At 46.0% G+C, this 21,156-nt stretch overlaps 1 protein-coding gene across 1 annotated transcript in view; it reads left to right on the top strand.

Moving 5' to 3' along the window:
* Nucleotides 1-2,706: 2,706 nt before the first annotated feature.
* The window catches only part of RANBP9 (RAN binding protein 9), a 90,916-nt gene continuing 72,466 nt past the window's right edge, over nucleotides 2,707-21,156 (top strand). The window contains exons 1-2 of the mRNA XM_047102649.1: nucleotides 2,707-3,489; nucleotides 18,059-18,170. Of these exons, the coding sequence (XP_046958605.1) occupies nucleotides 2,913-3,489; nucleotides 18,059-18,170 (689 nt within the window). The 5' untranslated portion in view covers nucleotides 2,707-2,912. The remainder of the gene's footprint in view (nucleotides 3,490-18,058; nucleotides 18,171-21,156) is intronic.

Genomic DNA, 21,156 nt, shown 5'->3' with positions numbered 1-21,156 from the left:
CTGTCTCAAAAATAAACATTTACAAATTTTTTTTAAAAAAGAAAATGAATATGAGGTGTAAAGTACTCTATGAACGCATGAGGCTGCTCAAGGCCGGGAAAGACCAGCTCTGTGGGCTCCAGGCGTTCAAGGGCTACCCTCTATAACCCACCCATAGAATAAGCTGGGAATCTCTGCTCACAGGGAGCCCCTGGCATGATCATGCCACCTAGGCTTTGCCAACTTTGAAATTTGAGTGAGTGATGAGCAGATTGGAGGTCAGAGAGATGAGAGTCCAGGCAGTGGAGGTGGCATCTGATTGATGGTGGCTGCTGTGACCAGTGGTGGGGCCCTGGCCTGACTACCTTTGGCCTTTGTTTTCAGGCTTGTGTCAATTCTGAGAACCATCCTATATCTTTCCAGTAAATTCTTTCTGCTTAAGAGAGCCGAACTGGCTCCTATTGTTTGCAACCAAGAACCTCAGCAGAAAGACCCACATCAATATTATTGCCATATATGGCAAAGGCTGAAAACAGGTGCCAAACGTGGTGGACAAGTTCAAGGCTAATGGATTTTTACCACACATACCTCTATGTACAAGCCGAATGTTTTCATAATTAAAATTTACTTTTAATCATGTATGATAATTACCCATTACAGAAACATCTTGTGATTTTTTTTTTTTTTTCTTTCAACTCTTTTTGGTAACACTTGGGTCCGGGTATGATTACTGGGTAGTCATTTCCCACGTAGCACATCATAATCTCTTTTCCAGGTCTTCAAAACCATATTTTTAAGGGGCCACATATTTATTTCACACTATGCCCGTTCAAGAGGCCTGGAGGGAGGTCTGAAATTGGGCCCAATATCCACTGACTAAATCAAGAGAAAGGAGTGTCTGTTTCTAATTGGTTGGCCTCCTTCTCCTGGCAATTCCGCTGCCCAGCGGGATACATTTAAAAAAAAAAAATTCAAACCAACGTGCTAAACACTCTCCTGCAGTCCTACTTCTACGGAGTGGCTTGGAGCGCATTTATTCTACCTTGATTAGCCAACATTTAAATAGAGTGTGGCTTACATTAGACTCGTTGTTACTGTAATGTAAATGAAAGTTTTAGAACAATTTAAATACAATGACATCCTGTAATTTAAAGTGCATTGGCTTGGAAAAAGTCATCAAACAATAGGTTACAATGATCAGAAATTTTTATTAAAGAACCAGAGGGCATCAAGTTGTCTGGGTAATTGAGGGAGAAATTAGACTTGAATGACTTTATTCGTTCTGGCCAGACATTAGGGGCCTTCAATTAAATCACCATTTACCTACCCTCTTCAAGACAAAATAAATACTTCTCTATTCAGCAAACTATTCGTTCCTTGCATATTTGGACAAACAATTACCACCACAATATCTTTGCAAGCAAACAAAATACCAGAATTTACATCATGCCGTTTACACGTGTTGAGATCGATTTTGCCAGCTAAGGAAAGGATAACCCAAACAAAGGGAAGCGAGGAAAACAAAATAGTAATGCTAGGATGGGTCAGAGAGCAACACTTGGCAAGTTGTGCCAAATTAGTCGACCAAGCAAAGCACTCTATTGGGAATTGCAAAGTAGGAAGTCCTATTTTTGACTCTGCTGACCTCGGTGAATATTTCCTTGTTTTAAAAATGTGCATAATTCTTTGCTACCTAACAAAGAGGCCTGTTATGAAAATTAACGAGTCTATAAAATGTTTTGACGTCTCTAGAAGCCCTTTCTAAATCCACACTATAATCTTGTATTCATATAGTTCGTGTTCCTGCTCTTTGAAGATATGCCAGTCTTTATTAGTATTCCTGTGCCACCTTCCACCACTCCAAGTTCACTTTAAGTCCTCATAAAATTAATTAATCAAATGACCACTATTTTAAGTGGGAGACTTTGCCTTCAGAAATGGTTTCCAGTCCCCACATGCTAAACGCTGAGGTATTAAGTCCCGTGCAGAATAAAGAGCAAGTAGGTTCACGGAGAGGGAGGCGGCGGACGGGGACCTCGCCCCGTCCGGGGCAAGCTCGGCCGGCAGAGCCCGGGCAGCCCGTGGGCAGTCAAGGGACTGCTCACCTCGGGGACCCAGCGGGGCCCCCGGAGCCCGAGACTCTCCGTTCGTCCCGGGAGCCCGCGGGCCGGGCTCGCGGCGGCCCCAGCCGGGCTCGATTACTTTCGCCTGGGCGAGAAGCAGCACCGCCGCTCCAGCGGGAACCCTACGGGGGGGGGGGAGGTGGGGCGACGACAACAAAAAGAAGTAAAGTAGGAGGAGATTCTCCCGGGAGGGCCCGGGCGGAGGGGGGGGGGGGAGAGGCGGCGGGCTCGTGGGAGGAGGCAGGGACCGGCAGAGGGACCCCGCGCCGGTAGCCCCGCGCCCCGCCGGGGACAAGCGCTCCGCCGCCCCCGCCGCGCGCCTCGCCGCCCCCCCCGCCTCCCACTCCCGCGGCCCGCGCGCCGGGACCCCCGCGAGCCCGCCCCTCGCCGCCCGCGCTCCCCCCGCCCCTCGCGCCTCCGTCCCCGCCCCCTCGCCCAGCGCCGCCCGCGCGCAGCGTCTCGCGCCGGCCCGGCCCGCCCGCCGGGAAACAGCCGCGAGAGCAGCGGCCGCGGCGGCCGCCACCGCGCCTTCTGCGCCCGCGCTCACGCTTCGCCCCCGCCCTCGGCGCCGCGTCCCGGGCCCGCGCCCCGGCCAACGTTCTCTCGGGGTCTCCCCCGGCCCGCCGCCCGCTCCCCCGTCTCCGAGCCCCCCAACCGCCGAGCTCTTCCCTCGGCGCGCGGCCCGCCGCCTGCTTCCGGGGCGGGCGGACTGGGCGCCTGGTGCCGGCGGCCGCAGCGACAGCGCCCCCGGGAAGCAGAGGAGGAAGGAGAGAAGAGGTGGAGGTGGCCGCAGGCTGAGTCGCGGCCGGGATGTCCGGGCAGCCGCCGCCGCCACCGCCGCCGCCGCAACAACAACAGCAGCAGCAGCTGCCGCCGCCACCGCCGGCGGCCGTGGCCCCCGTCTCCGGAGTCGTCCTGCCGGCGCCCCCGGCCGTCAGCGCCGGCTCCTCTCCGGCCGGCTCGCCCGGCGGCGGCGCGGGCGGCGGCGGCGGCTTGGGGGCCGCGGCGGCCGCCCTGCTCCTCCACCCGCCGCCGCCGCCGCCGCCCCCCGCCACCGCGGCCCCGCCGCCGCCGCCGCCGCCCCCGCCGCCCGCCTCGGCGGCCGCCCCCGCCAGCGCGCCCCCCGCGCCCCCGGGCCTCGCCGCGGGCCCCGGCCCGGCCGGAGGCGGCCCGGCCGCAGCCCTGGCGGCGGGCAGCAGCGCCGCGGCCCCCTTCCCGCACGGGGACTCGGCCCTGAACGAGCAGGAGAAGGAGCTGCAGCGGCGGCTGAAGCGCCTCTACCCGGCGGTGGACGAGCAGGAGACGCCGCTGCCGCGATCCTGGAGCCCGAAGGACAAGTTCAGCTACATCGGCCTCTCTCAGAACAACCTGCGGGTGCACTACAAAGGTACTGGGCGTGTGTCGTCGTGCGGTGGGAGTGGGGCCGCTGACCCGACGTGTCCTGCCGCCGCCGCAGCCGACTCTCGACCCGCCCCCGACCCCCTCCCGCCCGGGGCCCTCCGAGGTGACTCGCCGCCCGTTCGCGGCTGCGAGGGTGGGACCGGGGTCTCGGGGAACGGGCGAGATTGTTGGGCAAGGCAGGTGAGTAGCATGTCCCTAGGTGTAATGGAGCCGGTGATCCTAGGCCAGGAGTGGGACACCTTGAGGGAATCCAGGATGACAGGACATAACTCGCTTTCCGATTTCCCTTGAAGATAAATCTTAGGGCTTGGGTGGAGGAATCCACGGACCCGGAGTTGGGTTACATTGTTCTCCAAGTGGTGGTGATGGGGTCAGGCGTTCTCTTCTTACGTGGGGGGGGGGGGTGGGGGGGGTGGGGGGGGTGGACAGGCACGATCCTGAGGTATGATTTCTAATTAAGGGAGATCAGGGGTATATAGGGGGAGGGGTAATCAGTGGAGGATTTTGTCCAAAATTAGGCCAGAGCTTGCCTACGGGGACAAAAGGGCAAGGGCCCCAAGTTTGCCATCAGTGTTTCTTACTCAGAGCAACTGGGAGGGGAAGAGGTGAAGCTCAAAAGTAGGTGTTTTCTTAGGGGAGCAGAAACCTACCACTAGTGATTGGAAATGCCCTATATTTATGTGCTCGTGTTATATGAAGTCTAATTGAAAACGGATATTTAAAAATGTTATATAGCATTTTAAAGAAAACGGCTTTACGTTTTACACCTGCAGTTAAAAAAAAAAAAAAACAACAGCAGCAGCCTTAGGCTTGTCCCCTCCTCCCTCACCTATCTGTTAAAACAAAGCTTTAAGCAGATCAGTTTTATACGAAATTATCAATTGCTCTGACGATTCTTGAAATGTAGCAGCCTAAATGAATAGCATGCGTCAAGTTTACTTGTCGGGAGAAAACAAAATCTAACGTCTGTCTGTCTGGAAGCAAATCCAGTTTCTAGGCCCCAAACCTGAAGCAAGAGCTTTTGCATTTCAAAGCAGCCTCGTTTTGATTGGCTACAAAGGAAGGGGCTTCATCAGATCCTAGTGACAGGGGATGTAGAGGGTATAAACAGTTTTTGTGGATAAATTCCTGAAGTACACAGGACTAAAATCGGAGAGGAACCTTGATAAATAAGTTACTGTTTGATCAGAAAGGAGAATGGCGGCAGAAATCTAGCAAATGGTTTGGCTGGAAAGAATCACGCACAAAAAGAGGCCTTGTTGCACATTCCTTCTTTTTCTCCATAGATCCACAGAAGTACTTTCCGTTTTAAATATTATGTTCCTTATTCTAAATGGCTGAAAATGACCTTTGCTTTCTTTTTAAGTTAGGACATTTCGTTCACGCTCTGTGAAGGCTGTTATTTAATTTTGCGTTTTAATTCGTGTGAGCTGTGCTGTGCTGTGAAGTGTTTACTTCTGATCTGGCTACCGGAAAGCTTTTTGTTAGACTTGACAAAACTTTATCTTAAATTTATGGTTGATGGTTAATAGTTAGCTTATAAAATCAGAGGCAAGCGATATGGAAAATTATTGAACAAAGAATCCTACCTTTCTTGAGTCCCGCAGTCATTTGTGATTTTAGGCATGTTCCAGGACAGGGCCTCAGTTTCTTCCTCTGAGAGTTGAGTGAGTTGAGCTGGATGGTAAGGAAATTTCCAGCTCCGAATTTCCATGAGATCTAGGATTTCTGATTAGAGTCTCTTTAGCACTGTAACATGCCTCGATTAGTTTTACTGACTCCTTTTACGTAAAATTGATGATTTGGGTCAGAGAAAAGTGCATGCTTGTGTGAAATTGGTTGGAGTTTGGAATATTTATGATACTGCTGTCTCCCATTATTTTTCCTGTTGGCCTCTTATTACTTTTTTGTTGTGTAATACTAAGATTCACTTTCTGGAAACTTCACTCTTTTATAAACACAAGGCATTATTTCTGGAAGAACAGATTTTGTTGTTTGTCATCTTTTTTCTGTCTCTCTCTCTCTCCCCTTTGTCTCTCCCTTCCCCCTTGTCACAGTCTCCCCCCCCCCCCCCACTGCCTCTTCCTCTTGTCTTGTTATTTTAATGTGTGTGAGGTTTTGTGTTTTTTTTTTTTTTTTTCCTGTTGTTTTTCTGTGTGCCTTCTGAGTGTACCACACCAAAGTACTGGGCAACTCTGTCCCAGTAAGAAGGGAAGGGAGCAAAGGGGGAGTGTCATAGGTATGGAGGATAAAATATTGAAGTCCCCAAATTGGAAGAGTGAGTTTTATTTGACATATCATTGGGCTGCTTTGTTTTGGACCGAAGCATTTTTCGCACCCTTTTAGCATGAAAACCACTGTTGATAAAATATTTTTGCATATAATGGAATTTGAAAAGATGGGTGTTATTTTCCAGAAGGATAAGGATTTTTCTTACCTTTGAAATAGAAATACGTTGGCTTCTTTTGCTCTGAACCATGCTCAGTTTTTAAGATGTTATTCTTCTGAGTCGGAATTACTGTTTTGGAAGCCATATGGTTCCTTAAATGATTTGAAGGGATTCATGTTAAACAATGCCAGACATGCAGACAAAGTTGATCGGATTGCAGTGGAATAACAGGGTGTGTGTACTGTGTGGTAAAATTTTAAAAAAGACCCTTTGCTTAGCAGTCACACACCAACTGGCGAAACACTCAGGCATAGCCCCTTTTATTTTTAAAACTCTCGTCAGCCTTGAATAAGTACGAATGTGACAAGCTTAGACTCCGTTATAATGAGAACTTTATTCCAACTTAAAGCATTTTAATGCATATGACAATTGGATTCAATTAGTCCTAAATGCTTCAGTTACAGATTGCATTTTTATATTTGTAAAGTTATCCCATTTGGATACTTTACAAAGCTTTTTAATACACACAAGTGTCTTGGTGGACTTGGACAAGGTAGTGGAATTCTCAATTTCAGATATGAGAGAGTGGCAGCACCTGGAGGCTAGGTGTTCCCAGTCACAAGTAAGCCAGGCCTGGAAACTAGTTTTCACCAGCTCTAAATTGAGTGCTCTTTCCAACCCTCCAGTATTGCCTCTTTCAATTTGTATGAGTTTTAGTTATCTCTAGTAGATATAATCCAGTGATCACATTTAGAACTTTTTGAGGACTAGTTGACGTTAAAAGTACTTCCTCCAGGGGAAAAAAAAAAACGTGGTCTGGAACACACTAATGCCTTGGAAAAGTCCAGATGCTTTGATTATAGCAATTTATGGCAGCTTAGAAGAAACGCAGGATAAGTGAAAGTTGGAAATGATAAGTAGCTATGAACTAGTGAATTGCTCTTTTTGATTGAGGCATTATTAACAGCATCTAATGAAATAGCTTGACTTTCTGGTGTGCCTCCTATCCCTCTCAGTATCCCTGGTCATCAGGCCTTTGACACTTCTGAAATTTAATTACTCATTGAATTCTTTTCTGCTTCTTTAGGTTGAAGAAATATCTTTATGATATTTGCTTGCCTACCAATACGAATGTCTTTCAGGACTTATGGGGATGACAGAAAAATGTTCCCTAATATCAAAGAATTTAAAAACCAAGCTGAGCTTTTCCCAGGGATCTCTTTGCCAGTATTAGGGAAACTGAGCTTTAAAAATGGTAGTTGAGGGGCGCTTGGGTGTCTCAGTCAGTTAAGCGTCCGACTTCGGCTCAGGTCATGATCTCAGGGTTCATAAGTTCGAGCCCCACGTCGGGCTCTGTGCTGACAGCTTGGAGCCTGGAGCCTGCTTCAGATTCTGTGTCTTCCTCTCTCTCTGCTCCTCCCGTACTCGCTCGCGCTCGCTCTCTCTCTCTCTCTCTCTCTCTCTCTCAAAAATAAACATTAAAACAATTTTTTAAAAATGGTAGTTTATAACTACAACAATTAAGTGAACCTAATAATCACACTCATAGAAAAGTAGTAATAATGGCATTCATTGAGCAGTTCCTATGGTGCAGATATTCTGCTAGACAGTTTGTGTTTATGCCCTGCTCTCTGTTCATTCATTTATTCAACAAGCTTTTATTTATTTATTTATTAAAAAAATTTTTTTTAACATTTATTTATTATTGAGAGACCGAGAGAGACAGAGCACGAGCAGGGGAGGGCCAGAGAGAGAGGGAGACACAGAATCCCAAGCAGGCTCCAGGCTCTGAATGGTCAGCACAGAGCCTGACGCAGGGCTCAAACTCACACTGTGAGATCATGACCTGAGCCGAAGTAGGATGCCCAACCAACAAGCTTTTAAGTGAATGTTTACTTTGTACCAAGTTCTAGGCACTCCAAGGTGATAAGATAATGTCTTTGAAAGCACGTGTAAAACACTCAAGGGTAGTAAGGGAAGTGTTAGAGTCCTGTGGAAGAGTGGAGGGGCATCGACCCCTGGCTGATATGGAAGTGATAAAGTTGGTGAGTCAGGGACAGCTTTTGGGAGGGATGAGGCCAGTGGTCAGTCTGGAAAGATGAGGAAAATAGGAGAAGGGGCGTTAGGAGTGAAAATGCATAACTAAGAGCCCAGAGGAGAGAGTTACCCTGTATGTTCGGATTGACCAGCAGGTTTGGTTTGTTGGAATTTAAGAGTGTGTGACAAGTAGCAGCTGGGAAAAGATCATGAGAGGCCTTTGGAATATTTTACCAAGCTTAGATCTTCTTCTCTAGGACATGAGGAATCTTCAAAGGATTTTTTTTTTAATTTTTTCTTTTAATATCTTTGAGAGAGAGAGAGAAAGAGAGAAAATGAAAGTGTGGGGGAGGAGGGGCAGAGAGGGAGACACAGAATGCGAAGCAGGCTCCAGGCCCCGAAGCTGTCAGCACAGAGCCTGATGCGGGGCTCAAACACACGAACTGTGAGATCCGGACCTGGGCTGAAGTCAGACCTTTACCCGACTGAGCCACCCAGGTGCCCTTCAAAGGACTTTATTTATTTATTTTTTTAATGTTTTATTTATTTTTGAGACAGAGAGAGCGTGAGCACGGGAGGGGCAGAGAGAGAGGGAGACACAGAATCGGAAGCAGACTCCAGGCTCCGAGCTGTCAGCACAGAGCCCGACGCGGGGCTCGAAATCATGAACCGTGAGATCATGACCCGAGTCGAAGTCGGACGCTTAACCGACTGAGCCACCCAGGCGCCCCAAGGTGCCCTTCAAAGGACTTTAGGAAGTGGCTGGCTCATATTTTCATTTTTGTCATACAAACAATTGGAAGATAGATTTAAGGAGTACAGGGCTGAAAAGAGCAAATTCATTTAGATGATTGTTTGGCAGACAGACCATAAGAAAGGCCTAGAACTTGGTCAGTGGTGGGATGGAGGAAAACCAGATTTGTGATATGTTTTAGAGTAACACTGATAGGAAGTGATGGAATGATGGAGACAGAAATCAAGGGTGACACTTGGGTTTCTAGCTCTGTTAGGTTCTTGCAAAGAACCAGGAATCAAATAATGATTGCAAGGAAGTATTACAGTGTATTTGGAGATGAGTAGGACTGGGAATCTTAGTCACATGATCTGACTTCATGGCAACCAGCAGAACCCAGAGACACCTTACAGAAAGAGCAGGAACAGATCTTCTGGAGTTAAGGTGGCTCCAAGTCATTGCAGTGGCTGGAGTTCATGACTTTTCGTTTTATTCCAGTGCCAAAGAGACTCAGCTGCAGTTTCTAGTTTCTGGTTGTTTTCTTCTCTTTTCCCTGCTGACTGGTTTATCCTTTCCTTCCTATTTCAGATTCCTGAGGGACTTAGCAGATTGGCTTAGCTAATTGCCATCATTCTTAGTTGGGCGCAGCTTTTCGTTGCGTGCTGTGGTGTGAATGGGTGGCCTTCACGTCAGGTGCTAACCTGTGTTGAGTCAGCTGTAGAGGTGAGAGGGTACTGATGAAATACAGAACACCCTCCAGGCATAAGGAGAGTCTGGGCCCCACTTGCAGTAGGGATGGTGTCTGAGGCCCTTTCTCCTAGGAAGGGTGGGCACACACGGTAACTGACTGAGCTTGGGAGAGAGGTCTAGGTCGTGACTGATCTGGGAGTCACCTCTAGGTGGTGGTTGAAACCCAGAGAGGGAGCAGATAAAGTGAAAACAGTCGGCTAAAGATGGAACCCTGAGCAACACCAACATTAAAAGACCGGGTGGAGTCCAAGAAGGAATAGGTGAGAGGTACCTGAACAGGGCAGAGTGTGGTGTCCCAGAAGCTGAGCAGAGGACTATGAGAAATGAGGAAGTGACCTCAAGTGTCAGGTGCAACAGACAGGCTCAGTGAGACAGGCAAAGTTTTCCACTGGATTTGGAAATTAGATCATTGTGACCTGAGGAGAGCAGTTTGAATTTAGTGTTGGGGGGCGAAGATCAGAGTAAATAGTAGGGACCAAGCAGAGGGGATAGTGAATATAGATTACTCTTGAGAAAATAAGTGAAGAAACCTGGAGGAGGATGGAGGTTAAGGCAGGATTTTTTGTTGTTGTTTAAATGGTGGACGGTGGAGTTACATCGCGCCTGGTGATTAGCGTCTAACACCAGCATAGAAGATGAAAATCCACATAATCAAAATTATCCCTGAACACTCCACTGGAAGGTACTGTGTTCGAGACTATTGTATCATTTCCAAGTAAGTCTCGTTTTTGCTTGGCGGTGTGGGTAAAACTGAAGTGACGTGAAGTTGGATGAGAGCGTGGCGTTAGTCGAATGTATGGAGTCCCAGTAAATGTCATGTCCAGATTTAATGGACCTTTTGACAAAGTTACTGTCAACGGTACTTGCTTTTATTACCTTAAAAAAAAAAAAGTTTATTATACTTACTACCAACCCCAGTGCATTACTGACCATGATGTGGCACCGAAGCACGGGGGATTCTGGGGACACCGCCTTTACAGATTGAGGGGAAGGGGGAAGAAGAGCTTGGGAGGCTGACGCTGCTGGCCTGCAGGGAGGAGGGCGGTTCCAGAGCACAGTGCAGTCCTGAAGAAGAGAGGACATCCCACTCCCCTGAGACTCCCCCGATCGGGGGAGAGGTGAGGATTGCTGTGGACGCCGACCAGTTTGTAATAGGAGAGTGGGGACGAGAACATGACCATGCACTTAGCGGAGTCCCAGTGTACGATAAAGGAGGCGAGGCGGTTTGCTCGCATCGGTAAAGTGGGTGGTGACCTTAAAGTGGGTGATGAGAATGTGGACCGGCCACCGAGGGGAAGGGGGCACAGGCCAACTAAAGCTTTCTCAGTACACCGTAGACAGCAGTGGGAGAGCCCAGCCGACGTCATTCCTTCATAGTGGTGGCTGTGTGCGAGGTTGTTGGACTTGACTTGGTAGAGGCCAACTGCCCCCGGCTGGAGGAGGGAAGTGGATTATAATATTGATCTAAGGCTGTGGTTTTGCTGGTTGCGTGTGGCGGAAGGATAGGCGTGGGAGAGAAATCAACGATATTTGAGAGCTTTTGAGTGATTACCACGTAGCCCGTCCCGGAAGAGGAGAGATGGGGCGGAGCGGAGCGCAGCCGGGGGAGCAGGGCTCAGGGAACGGGAGTTGGGAGTTCCCATTGATCCCTTGATGTTGAAGAGGAGTGTGGATCAGTAATGTTTAGGAAGGGGAGAGCAGAGGGAGTTGTGTCCTAGAGGAAGATACAGGCATTGCAGCTCCTGTGCCAAAAATGTGTTCCTGGAAAAACCTTAGGTTTTCCACAAAATTGGGCACTGAAGGTAACAGGGCTTATGGGAAAAATAGGGCTGGGGCAGACTACTTGAAACCTATGGAACTTTGTAACCAGAGCCCCACAAAAATAACGGCCTAGTAAAACAGGAGCCCGGTTAAATTTCTGCTGGCGTTTGTGTCCGGCATCACAGGCTGCAGCCTGGAGCCCTGGGGTTTGGGCTTCCTTCTTAGAGATGTAAGGGCTTGACAGCCGTCCGATCAAAAATAAAAATCTGATTCAGGGTTTAGCTCTTTTCAAATCCCCGCCCCCCCCTCCCCCCTTCCAAACAAAGGAAGAACGTACAAACTCGAGCTGTTAGGATGCCTGAAGTCCAAAGAAAACCTGACGATGCCAGTTGCTGGTGAGGACGCGAGAGCGACGGGGGCTTGCGTCCTGCCGGCCGGGAGCGCGAAGTGATGCGGCCGCTCTGCACAGCGTTGGGTGGTGTCTAACAAAGCTAAATGTAGCTTCACCAGCAGTTGAGCTCCTACCCAGCTGACTTGAAAACTTGGCCCACACAGAAAGCCGCATGTGGACGTTCGAGCGACTTCTCCCATAATTGCCCCAAAGGGGAAGCAGCCAAGAGGTCTTTGAGAAGGTGAATGGGTGAACTGTGGTACATCCATACAATAGAATATTATTTAGTGATAAAAAGAAATGAGCTGTCCTTCCGAGCAAAGGCACATATGGATCTGAAATCTGTATTGCTAAGTGAAAGAAGCCAGTCTGAAAAGATTAGGTGCCGTATGATTTCACTTACCTGATCTTCTGGGAAAGGCAGAAGTAAAGAGATAGTAAAAAGATAAGTAAGTGGTTGTCAGGGGCGTGAGGGGAGGGGAGTGGGGGGATGGGCAAAGCACAGGGGGTTTCTAGGGCAGTGAAAGCACGTTACTGTAACGGTGGACACATCACGCTGTGTATTTATCAAACCCACAGAACTTTACGGCCATAAAGAGTGCACTTTAATGTCTGTACATTTCAAAAAAAAATGTATTAGGAGAGAGGGGGGAAATCCCAGGATAAAACGCAGAATGTGACAAACCGGTCTAACTGTATTACAAATCCATGGAATAGCCTTGGAGAAGAGGGGGAAAGGAGCTGCCCCAGGTAACTTTGGAAACCGATAGTCTGTAAAAGTAAAGGTAAAAGAAACTACAAAAGCACTGAACTTTTACTGATCAAGTTGTGTCCCGTGGGGATATGGATTAACAATTCAGACGCTATTATACATGTACTGGAATTGCACAGTTAAATGGATGGCGGACGGTGGGAGCTAAGTTTCTTACTGTTGGGGTGGAATTTTACAGATGAGCAGAGAGAGAAGGTTAGAATGATCTGTGTGTGGTAATAAACTTGGAGACCTCAGCGTGACCTCATGTTTGGTTTAATACAAACACAGATGATTACATATAGAAACGTAGATATATGCAGGGTGTGTGTGTGTATGTGTGCATATGTATACATGTACGCATGTACATGTAAGGGTTTAGTATACATCCATATATTTCCCTGCTCTTGTCAATGAACAAGCCTAAAAGCAGTGACACCCCAGTAACAAGGAGCACACCTGGTAGCTCGATCTTGGGTTCTGATGCTATTTGCCAGTAAAAGGAGCGAGCCCCAGGGCTCCTCGGAGAATGGCTGATTCTAGGACTAGGGTGGGAAATACACAAGATGAGCCGCCAGAGTCTTCTAGGGCCAGAAAATAGCAAACAGCAAGAAGCGACATAATGGAGGTATGTCAGGGGAGCCAAATGAAAAAGCTCCCAGGGGCTGGGCAGTTTGAGCAGCAAAACAAAGTAGTAGTGAATTATAACACAGAGTATAAAGTAAATATGCAAGAGACGCATGAGTCCATACCGATATAAACAAAGAGGGAGTATCTTCGTACTTTTTGATCAGTGTCGCGCTTGAATTTTTCCCCAGATGGCTTAATGCCGTGGCAGGTGTAGCTGTTCCTGAGGCCACTGAACACTGGACACCGTAGGAATGCACTTGTAGAGGGCCCCAGGTTTTTTGACTTAAGAGTTTTTTTGCATGTTGCTAGGCTTTGCTCTTTAATTCATTAACGTACTGGGAAAAGCTGTGTTATGAACTAAATGACTTCTTTATTGTGCTGACATCATTCCTGTATTTATCGAGTACGTGTGAGCTAATTTGTATTCAAGAAACGTGTTTTGTAGCAGAACACGTCGTTAGAATTTACTGTTTCTGAGGCGGAATAGTTTCAGGTGCTGTCAGAATCCAGAGTGTGGCTCCAGGAAGGAATGATTGGAGTTAGAGTAGGAGGAGGTCAGTGGAAGTAAAGAGGCCCGGGAATTAAAATGTGAGAACAATAAGATAATCACGAGTAAGTGTGGAGCGTGTAAGTGTATGGGACGAACACGTGTTGCTAGGAGGGCACAGAAGAAGGAGGTTAGACCCAGTCAGGCTAGAGGAAGAGTAATTGAGGAAGAAAAAGTTGAGCGGAGGAGCTAAGAGGCAAGCTGCTGTAACTAGGTGAGGAGGAAGGGGAGAGCTTTCCAGTTAGGGGGAATGGTTTGGGTGCTGGAAGGCGGTGGAAAGTGCTGGGGGGGGGGGGCGGGACAGATCGACAGAGTTTTCAGGCAGTGGTGTATCTTTTTCCTGGCTGAACGGGAGGCTGGTGAGAAGGAGTGTTAGCGGTGTGAGGGGATAGTGGCACTAGGAAGACTGATTGATATTTCCAGAAAGGCAGTTGACTGCACGTTGGGAGAGCGGAGGGGGGTGAGAGGTGGGCTTAATTCAAAACCTTGTCCTTGCAGTTAAAAGGAATCGACAGGTTGTGAAATGAAAGAGCTAACCTTACGGTTTTGAAGCAGTAACTGTACTTTGTCTCTGAATCCTATAGAAAACACGTGACGCTGAAGACTTTGTGGGTTTAAAAGTTTATCCTTTCGGGGGCGCCTGGGTGGCGCAGTCGGTTAAGCGTCTGACTTCAGCCAGGTCACGATCTCGCGGTCCATGAGTTCGAGCCCCGCGTCGGGCTCTGGGCTGATGGCTCAGAGCCTGGAGCCTGTTTCCGATTCTGTGTCTCCCTCTCTCTCTGCCCCTCGCCCGTTCATGCTCTGTCTCTCTCTGTCCCAAAAATAAATAAACGTTGAAAAAAAAAAAATTAAAAAAAAAAAAAAAGTTTATCCTTTCGTAGTGTGAAGTAGTGTTGTCTGGTCACGACAGAATTTAAGGTAACAAGCTTCCTGCCGATGAGCAATTACTAGAAATAGGCCCTTCGCTATTGATATTACGAGTCTTACCTAGGAGACAGTACAACTCCTTTAGTCTGACATTGCAACTTTTGCCTAGGTCTTTCCATTTAAGTTTAATTTAAAAATGAGACCAATCCTTTTAACATTTACGGAATTTTTCTACAGCGTCTAAATAGAACATAATATAATAGAACCTGGAAGATTGATGATTGTGTAGTTTACAGTTATTTTTGTATAAGAGGAAAATGTAGGGCATTAAAAAAAAATTTTTTTTTAACATTTATTTATTTTTGAGACAGAGAGAGAGAGACAGAGCATGAACAGGGGAGGGGCAGAGAGAGAGGGAGACACAGAATTGGAAGCAGGCTCCAGGCTCTGAGCCATCAGCCCAGAGCCCGACGCGGGGCTCGAACTCACGGACCACAAGATCGTGACCTGACCTGAAGTCAGACGCTTAACCGACTGAGCCACCCAGGCGCCCCAGGGCATTTTAATTCATATATGGATTTAACACACGACTCTGCTAATTAGGGGCAAGTTATACAACCTCTGTAAGAGTTTCTCTATTTTTACTTTATGTATGTATGTATGTATGTATGTATGTTTTTGGGGTGGGGGCTGAGAGGGGAGAGAGAGAATCCCAAGCAGGCTTCGTGCTGTCAGCATGTGACAGTGTGGGGCTGGGTCTCATGAACCGTGAGGCCATGACCTGAGCTGAAATCAGGAGTCAGGTGCTCAACTGACTGAGCCACCCAGGTGCCCCACAGTTTCTCCATTTTTAAAGTGAGGTTAAATGATACCTGTTTCACAGATGTTGAAGGAGAAAATCTATACCAAAGCACCTAATTCTTTGGGAGGTTGTTCACCCTCAAATACTAATTTTCTTTCTCTTTTCCCATAGAAGTAGCAAGAATAGGAGCTAGGAATACAAGTGAAGTGATCCCAGGATGCTCATTGAACCCTTCCTGTGGGTTCGGAGCTCACACTGGATCAGACCTCTTGAATTTAAATCCCAGCACAAATCCTGGTCTGGAATTCTCACACAGCAGTATGATCTTGGGCGAGTTTCTTCATCTTCCCTTAATTTCCTCAACTGTGAAATGATAATAAATAGTACCTACTTCAGAAGTTGTTTTGAACACTAAACGAGTGAACAAATATGGTACTCTTTGAGAAGTGCCTGTCACATAACACTAAATGTATGTTGACTTATTGTCATTTATCATCATCATCATCATCATTATTTTTTAAGTTTATTGTGAGACACAGCAGGAGCAGGGGAGGGGCAGAGAGAGAGGGAGAGAGAGGATCCCAAGCAGCCTCCACAGTGTCAGCACAGAGCCCGATATGGAGCTCAAACTCCAGGACCGTGAGATCATGACCTGAGCCGCAACCAAGAGTGTGATTGCTTAACCGACTGAGTCCCCTGGCACCCTGATTATTATTATTAAATATATACCTTGCGACTACTTTATCCCTCAAAGTTTTGGTCACTTCTCTTCCAGAAAACCAAAACTAAAAGTAAAAGTTGATTCAGGACTCCAGGGTTAATCAGGGTAGGGTTTCTTTAGATTTTTTTTTTTAACTGTCTGAATTTTAAAAGTTCATTTAGTTCACCCTACCATTTCCCAGGCAACTCAATTATTTGAACACATTCTTACTGAAAAACAAGTTTTGCTGAAACCATAATTTATTAAATGTCTCTTTAAGAATTGACTGGTATTCTACAGATTGATGTGTTTTGTTTTGTTTTCCTTCTTCCTAGCTCGATGTAAATCTATTAGCTAACATATGTTAAAGCAGTTTTAGGGGCTTCCATTTTTATCTTCCTCACCAGTTTTATCACCTCTCAGTGGTCACCACTTTCGCCCATAACATACTTAAGAGATCTGTGGACACAGGTTTTCATGGTAACAGAAAGGAGTGTCTGAGATCACTCAGTTTCTTTTGGGCCATGTGAACACATGCTAGTTTGCTTTGCTAGTGTAAGCTTACCTGTTTAATGATGTAATTTGATTAAGGTTTATGTATGGTAAGGGAAGCTGTCTCATTGGTGCATGAGGGTTATTGTATAGCTAAGAGAGAATTTTCTATTTGAAGAAGACATTTAGTTTTGAAACATGGTACATTTGAGAACGGGAAGTTTGCAACCCATGAAGGTCATATTATAGTGTGACTAAAGGGTAATGACCTAAGTTTGTACTGGGGGAAACATATTTAACACCGAAAAAGAATTGAGTGTTGTTTCTCAGTCCTTTTGGGGATTGTGGAGAGTTGTCTCACTCTTGAGTACTTTCTGCCATCAACTTATGTTTTTCTTCTTTTGTGATTTTTTGGGCATATCTTGCTCAGTTGATTTCGTTCACATGCTAGCTTTAAGCTAATTTGTGTCTTGGGCAAGGGACAGGGGAGGCGATTGTGAGGGAAGGAAATCCTCCTGGATTAGAATTGAGGAATTGCTATTTTAAAAAGTTTAAAAGCCATTAGCTAACAGATTCCCTAAAGATTTCAGCAGTGGTATGGTGTTAGATTCCTTTCTTTAAAAAGAGAGAAAGAAAATACAACTAGAGTTTAGATATACTTCTCAGTAGGCTGTAACTGACCAAAGAAATTTTATGGATCAGACTTTGTGTAGAATGAATGGTAAGAGTATGTCGAAGAACAGACTTGTAAATTCTTTTTTTTTTTTCTTTTTAATGTTTATTTAGAGAGAGAGGACGCATGTGTGCACACATGAAGTGGAGAGCCAGGTAGCGGCAGAGAGAAAATCCCAAGCAGGCTCTCTACGCTCAGTGTGGAGCCCCACACAGGGCTTCATCTCATGACCCATGAGATCATGACCTGAGCTGAAATCAGGAGATCACCCAGGTGCCCAAAACTTGTAAATTCTTCAAATAAGAAAGCTACTCTGCCAAGTCCAATCTAATTATATAAAACTTCACTTAAAACTAATACTCTGTGAGGGGCTCCTGGGTGGCTCAGTCGGTTAAGTGTCTGACTTAGGCTCAGGTCATGATCTCGCAGTCCATGTGTGAGCCCTGCATCGAGCTCTGTGCTGACAGCTCAGAGCATGGAACCTGCTTCAGATTGTGTCCCCCCCTCTCTGCCCCTCCCCTGCTCATGTTCTGTCTGTGTGTCTCTCTCTCAATCTGTCTCTCTCTCGTCTCTGAAAAATAAATAAACATTAAAAAAAAAGAAAATTTAAATAAAATAATACTTTATGATATAGATGCTTCTGGTTTAAAAAATAGACCACTTGACAAAAGAGTGGGAATAGTATAAATTATATGCAATTTGGATCTAATAAAATTTCATCTTTTTCAAATGCAGCCTTTTTTTTCTCTTAAAATATAGTCTACCCTAAAATATTTAGTTTGGTAGGTTCTATGTATTCAGATTCTTAAAGTGTATTAAATCTAGTAATAGTGTGAAAAGTCCCGGGGCTAACTTGGGCTGTTTTGCATATTGATTTGCGATAATAAATGTTTCACTAAGTCTTTATATGTACTGATGGGAGCAGAAACGTATATATCGTTCTAAAAACTGTATTTTTCCTGAATTGCTTAAGATTTTTGTTGAATATCTCATTTGAGGTGTTTTTCTCCCCCCTTCCTGTGTCCTATGCAGGTCATGGTAAAACCCCCAAAGATGCAGCGTCCGTTCGTGCCACGCACCCAATACCAGCAGCCTGTGGGATCTATTATTTTGAAGTAAAAATTGTCAGTAAGGGAAGAGATGGGTAAGTGTAAATTTTGGTGGGATGAACTGTTGGCTGTTCTTGCATAATTATTTTGCCTTGATTTATAATAATTGTGATGTAACTGGGAAACGGGGATCTTGGAAGTTTTGGTAATCGGTCAAGTAGGACCCGAACGTTCCACTGTAGCAGGTTGGATGTAGTTCTAGTTCTGTTTAAATACTGGTTGAAGCTAATACCTGAGTTGGTGAAATAACAAAGTTTCTCTGGTGGGTTTGTCATTAAGTTGGAGAATTGGAATTAAACGACAGACAGTGACTCATTTTCCATGCCTTGCCTTACACTGCCTTTGTCTGAATTCTGTTGAGAATTTAAATCTTCCCAGAGCTAGTTAACCAAGGCCAAACGGTGATTCATAGGTATTTTATGGGGGTTAGGAGTTTAACTTTTGGGTTTAGATCAGGGAAGTGTATGTTTATATGTTCTCAGCTGGAGGTGATTGGCAGGGATTAGGATGTGGTGGAACGGCCTCCAAATGAGAACTCCACGTAGATCCTGGAGGCAACTTTGATAGCATTGCTTTTCAACTTGGGATCAGTGTGTTCTGTGTGTGTATACATTAGAGTCACTTACGGCACTATTGGAAACGTAGTAGCTTGGGCCTTATCCTAAAAGTTCCTAAATCACTATTTTCAGAAGCAGAGCTTAGGCAAGATGGGCATTCTGAGTAAGCTTTGCAGGAAATTTTGGTGCCTATCTCTGATTAAGAACTAATTACCTTGAATTATTGGATCTATCCTCTGGTATTTCCGGATAACTTCATTGTGGTACCAGAGGTCCCTTTTAAAAAAAAAAAAGAATTTTTTTTTTTAATGTTTATTTTTGAGAGAGAGAGAGCACGAGTAGGGAAGGGGCAGAGAGAGAGGGAGACAGAATCTGAAGCAGGCTCCAGGCTCTGAGCTGTCAGCACAGAGCCTGATGCTGGGCTTGAACTCAGGAACTGTGAGATCATGACCTGAGCTGAAGTCAGACGCTCAAGCTATTTAGCCACCCAGGCACCGCCCTCCCCCCCCCCAATTTTTTTAAGTGTATTTATTTATTTTGAGAGAGAGAGAAAGCACAAGCGGGGGAGGGGCCCAGAAATCCTTTAAAGCATCCAGAGTCATTTGTCCGACTACCAAGATAAACTTACTAAGTCGACCTGTATTTGAAGTGAATCATTTAACCTCTTAGTGCTTCTTCTGTGTTTAACTGACAAAATAAGTATGTTTAATAGATTATTCCTCTTTATTTGTGGAATAATTTCATTGTCAACAATATGGGAAGTCGAAAGTGAAACTTTGGAATTCATGATAACTTCTTATTTAACTGCCTCAGTTTCCCCAGGGTGATCAGGGCAAAGATAAAATCAAGAAGCCACAGATAAAGTGGTTGAGAGACCCCAGATTGAAATAGGCACATGATTATAATCATTTTTTACTCGGCTGCTGCATACTCAGTAAGCCAATTCTGTTTTTACTTCAGATTATACCATCAACCTCATTAATGCTGGTGTCGCTCACAGTGATTCCCAGGATTCTCTTTACCTTTTCTTTTTATTTTTTTTATAGTTTTTTAAACATTTATTTATTATTGAGAGACAGAGAGACACAGAATGGGAGCAGGGGAGGGGCAGAGAAAGGGGGAGACACAGAATCCCAAGTAGGCTCCAGGCTCTGAGCTGTCAGCACAGGGCCCAACACGGGGCTCAAACTCATGAGCTGTGAGATCACGACCTGAGCTGAAGTCGGTCGCCTAACCGACTGACCCACCCAGGCACCCTTCTCTTTACCTTTTCATTCTCCATATTCTGTCTCTTTGCGTGATCTTGACCTTATATTTTCATGGCTGCAAGTGCCCTGACGAGTCTCAACTTTAAAGCTGCCCCTCATGTTTTTTTTTCCCTCGAGCCCCAGCCCCATACATCTGACCCGGTGTTTGCATGTGAGTGTCCCACACACGTTCCAGGTTAGCTTGGTCAGTGGTGTCACTCGTGCTGGAAACTTGAGAACTTCCTGACTCTTAACTGTGTGCATCTCTACGGCCTCCGCCTTAAGTCAGCTTCCTTCGTTTGTCCCCTAAATTACCGAGGTGGCTGGTTCACCGGTCTTACTTCAGTCTGTGACTGTTGTCAGTGTTCTTTCAGACACAGTTGTGCCTGTCCCCTTTGGGAGATTGTTTGGTGCACTTGTTGCTTGGAGGATAAAATCTAAAACTTCTTAGCAGGGTCCTTCGTGGTGTGACTTTACTCCTTTTGTAGTTTTTCAGTCTCATCTCTTTGTTGCCGGGATCCTCATTCATTTTTTTTTCTTCTCTTTTTAAAATTAGGTGATTTTTACATGTAGTAAAATTGATCATTTTTAGTGTTCAGGTCTGTGAATTTTGACAGGTGTGGATAGTCGTGTACCCACCACCACAGTCAATATACAAGTGGCCTTTGAATGACACAGGTTTGACCCCCATGGGTATAGTTTATGCGCGGACATTTTTTATAACTGCAGTATAGTACTGTAAATATACTTTTTCTTAACGATTTTTTTTTAAGTTTATTTGAGAGAGAAAGCATGAGCGGGGGAGGGGCAGAAGGAAAAGAGAGATTCCCAAGCAGGCTGCGCACCACCAGCGCGGAGCCCGATGCGCGGCTCAAACTCGGAAACCGTGAGCTCGTGACCTGAGCTAAAGTCACATTTTACCGACTGAGCCACCCAGGCTCCCTCTTATGATTTTCTTTTTCTTCCCTCTTAGGATTTTCTTAATAACATTTTCTTTCCTCTAGTGTACTTTATTGTAAGAATACAGCGTATCATACATATACAACATACAAAATATGTGTTAACTGTTTATGCAATCGGTAAGGCTTTCAGGCTACAGCAGGCCGTTAACAGTTAAGTTTTGGATATGTCAAAATTACACAGGATTTTCAACTGTGTGGCGGCAGGGGGGGTGGAGGGGGTGGGAGGTTGGTGTTCCAAGGCCACCATAGTTCAAG

This window comes from Lynx rufus, unplaced genomic scaffold (assembly GCF_022079265.1).
Source record: "Lynx rufus isolate CCGP_SWC_20201006 ecotype Redwood Valley unplaced genomic scaffold, mLynRuf1.p SCAF_6, whole genome shotgun sequence".
NCBI lineage: Eukaryota > Metazoa > Chordata > Mammalia > Carnivora > Felidae > Lynx > Lynx rufus.
Note: the sequence above shows the minus strand (reverse complement) of the source record. Positions and strands in the feature narration are given on the sequence as shown.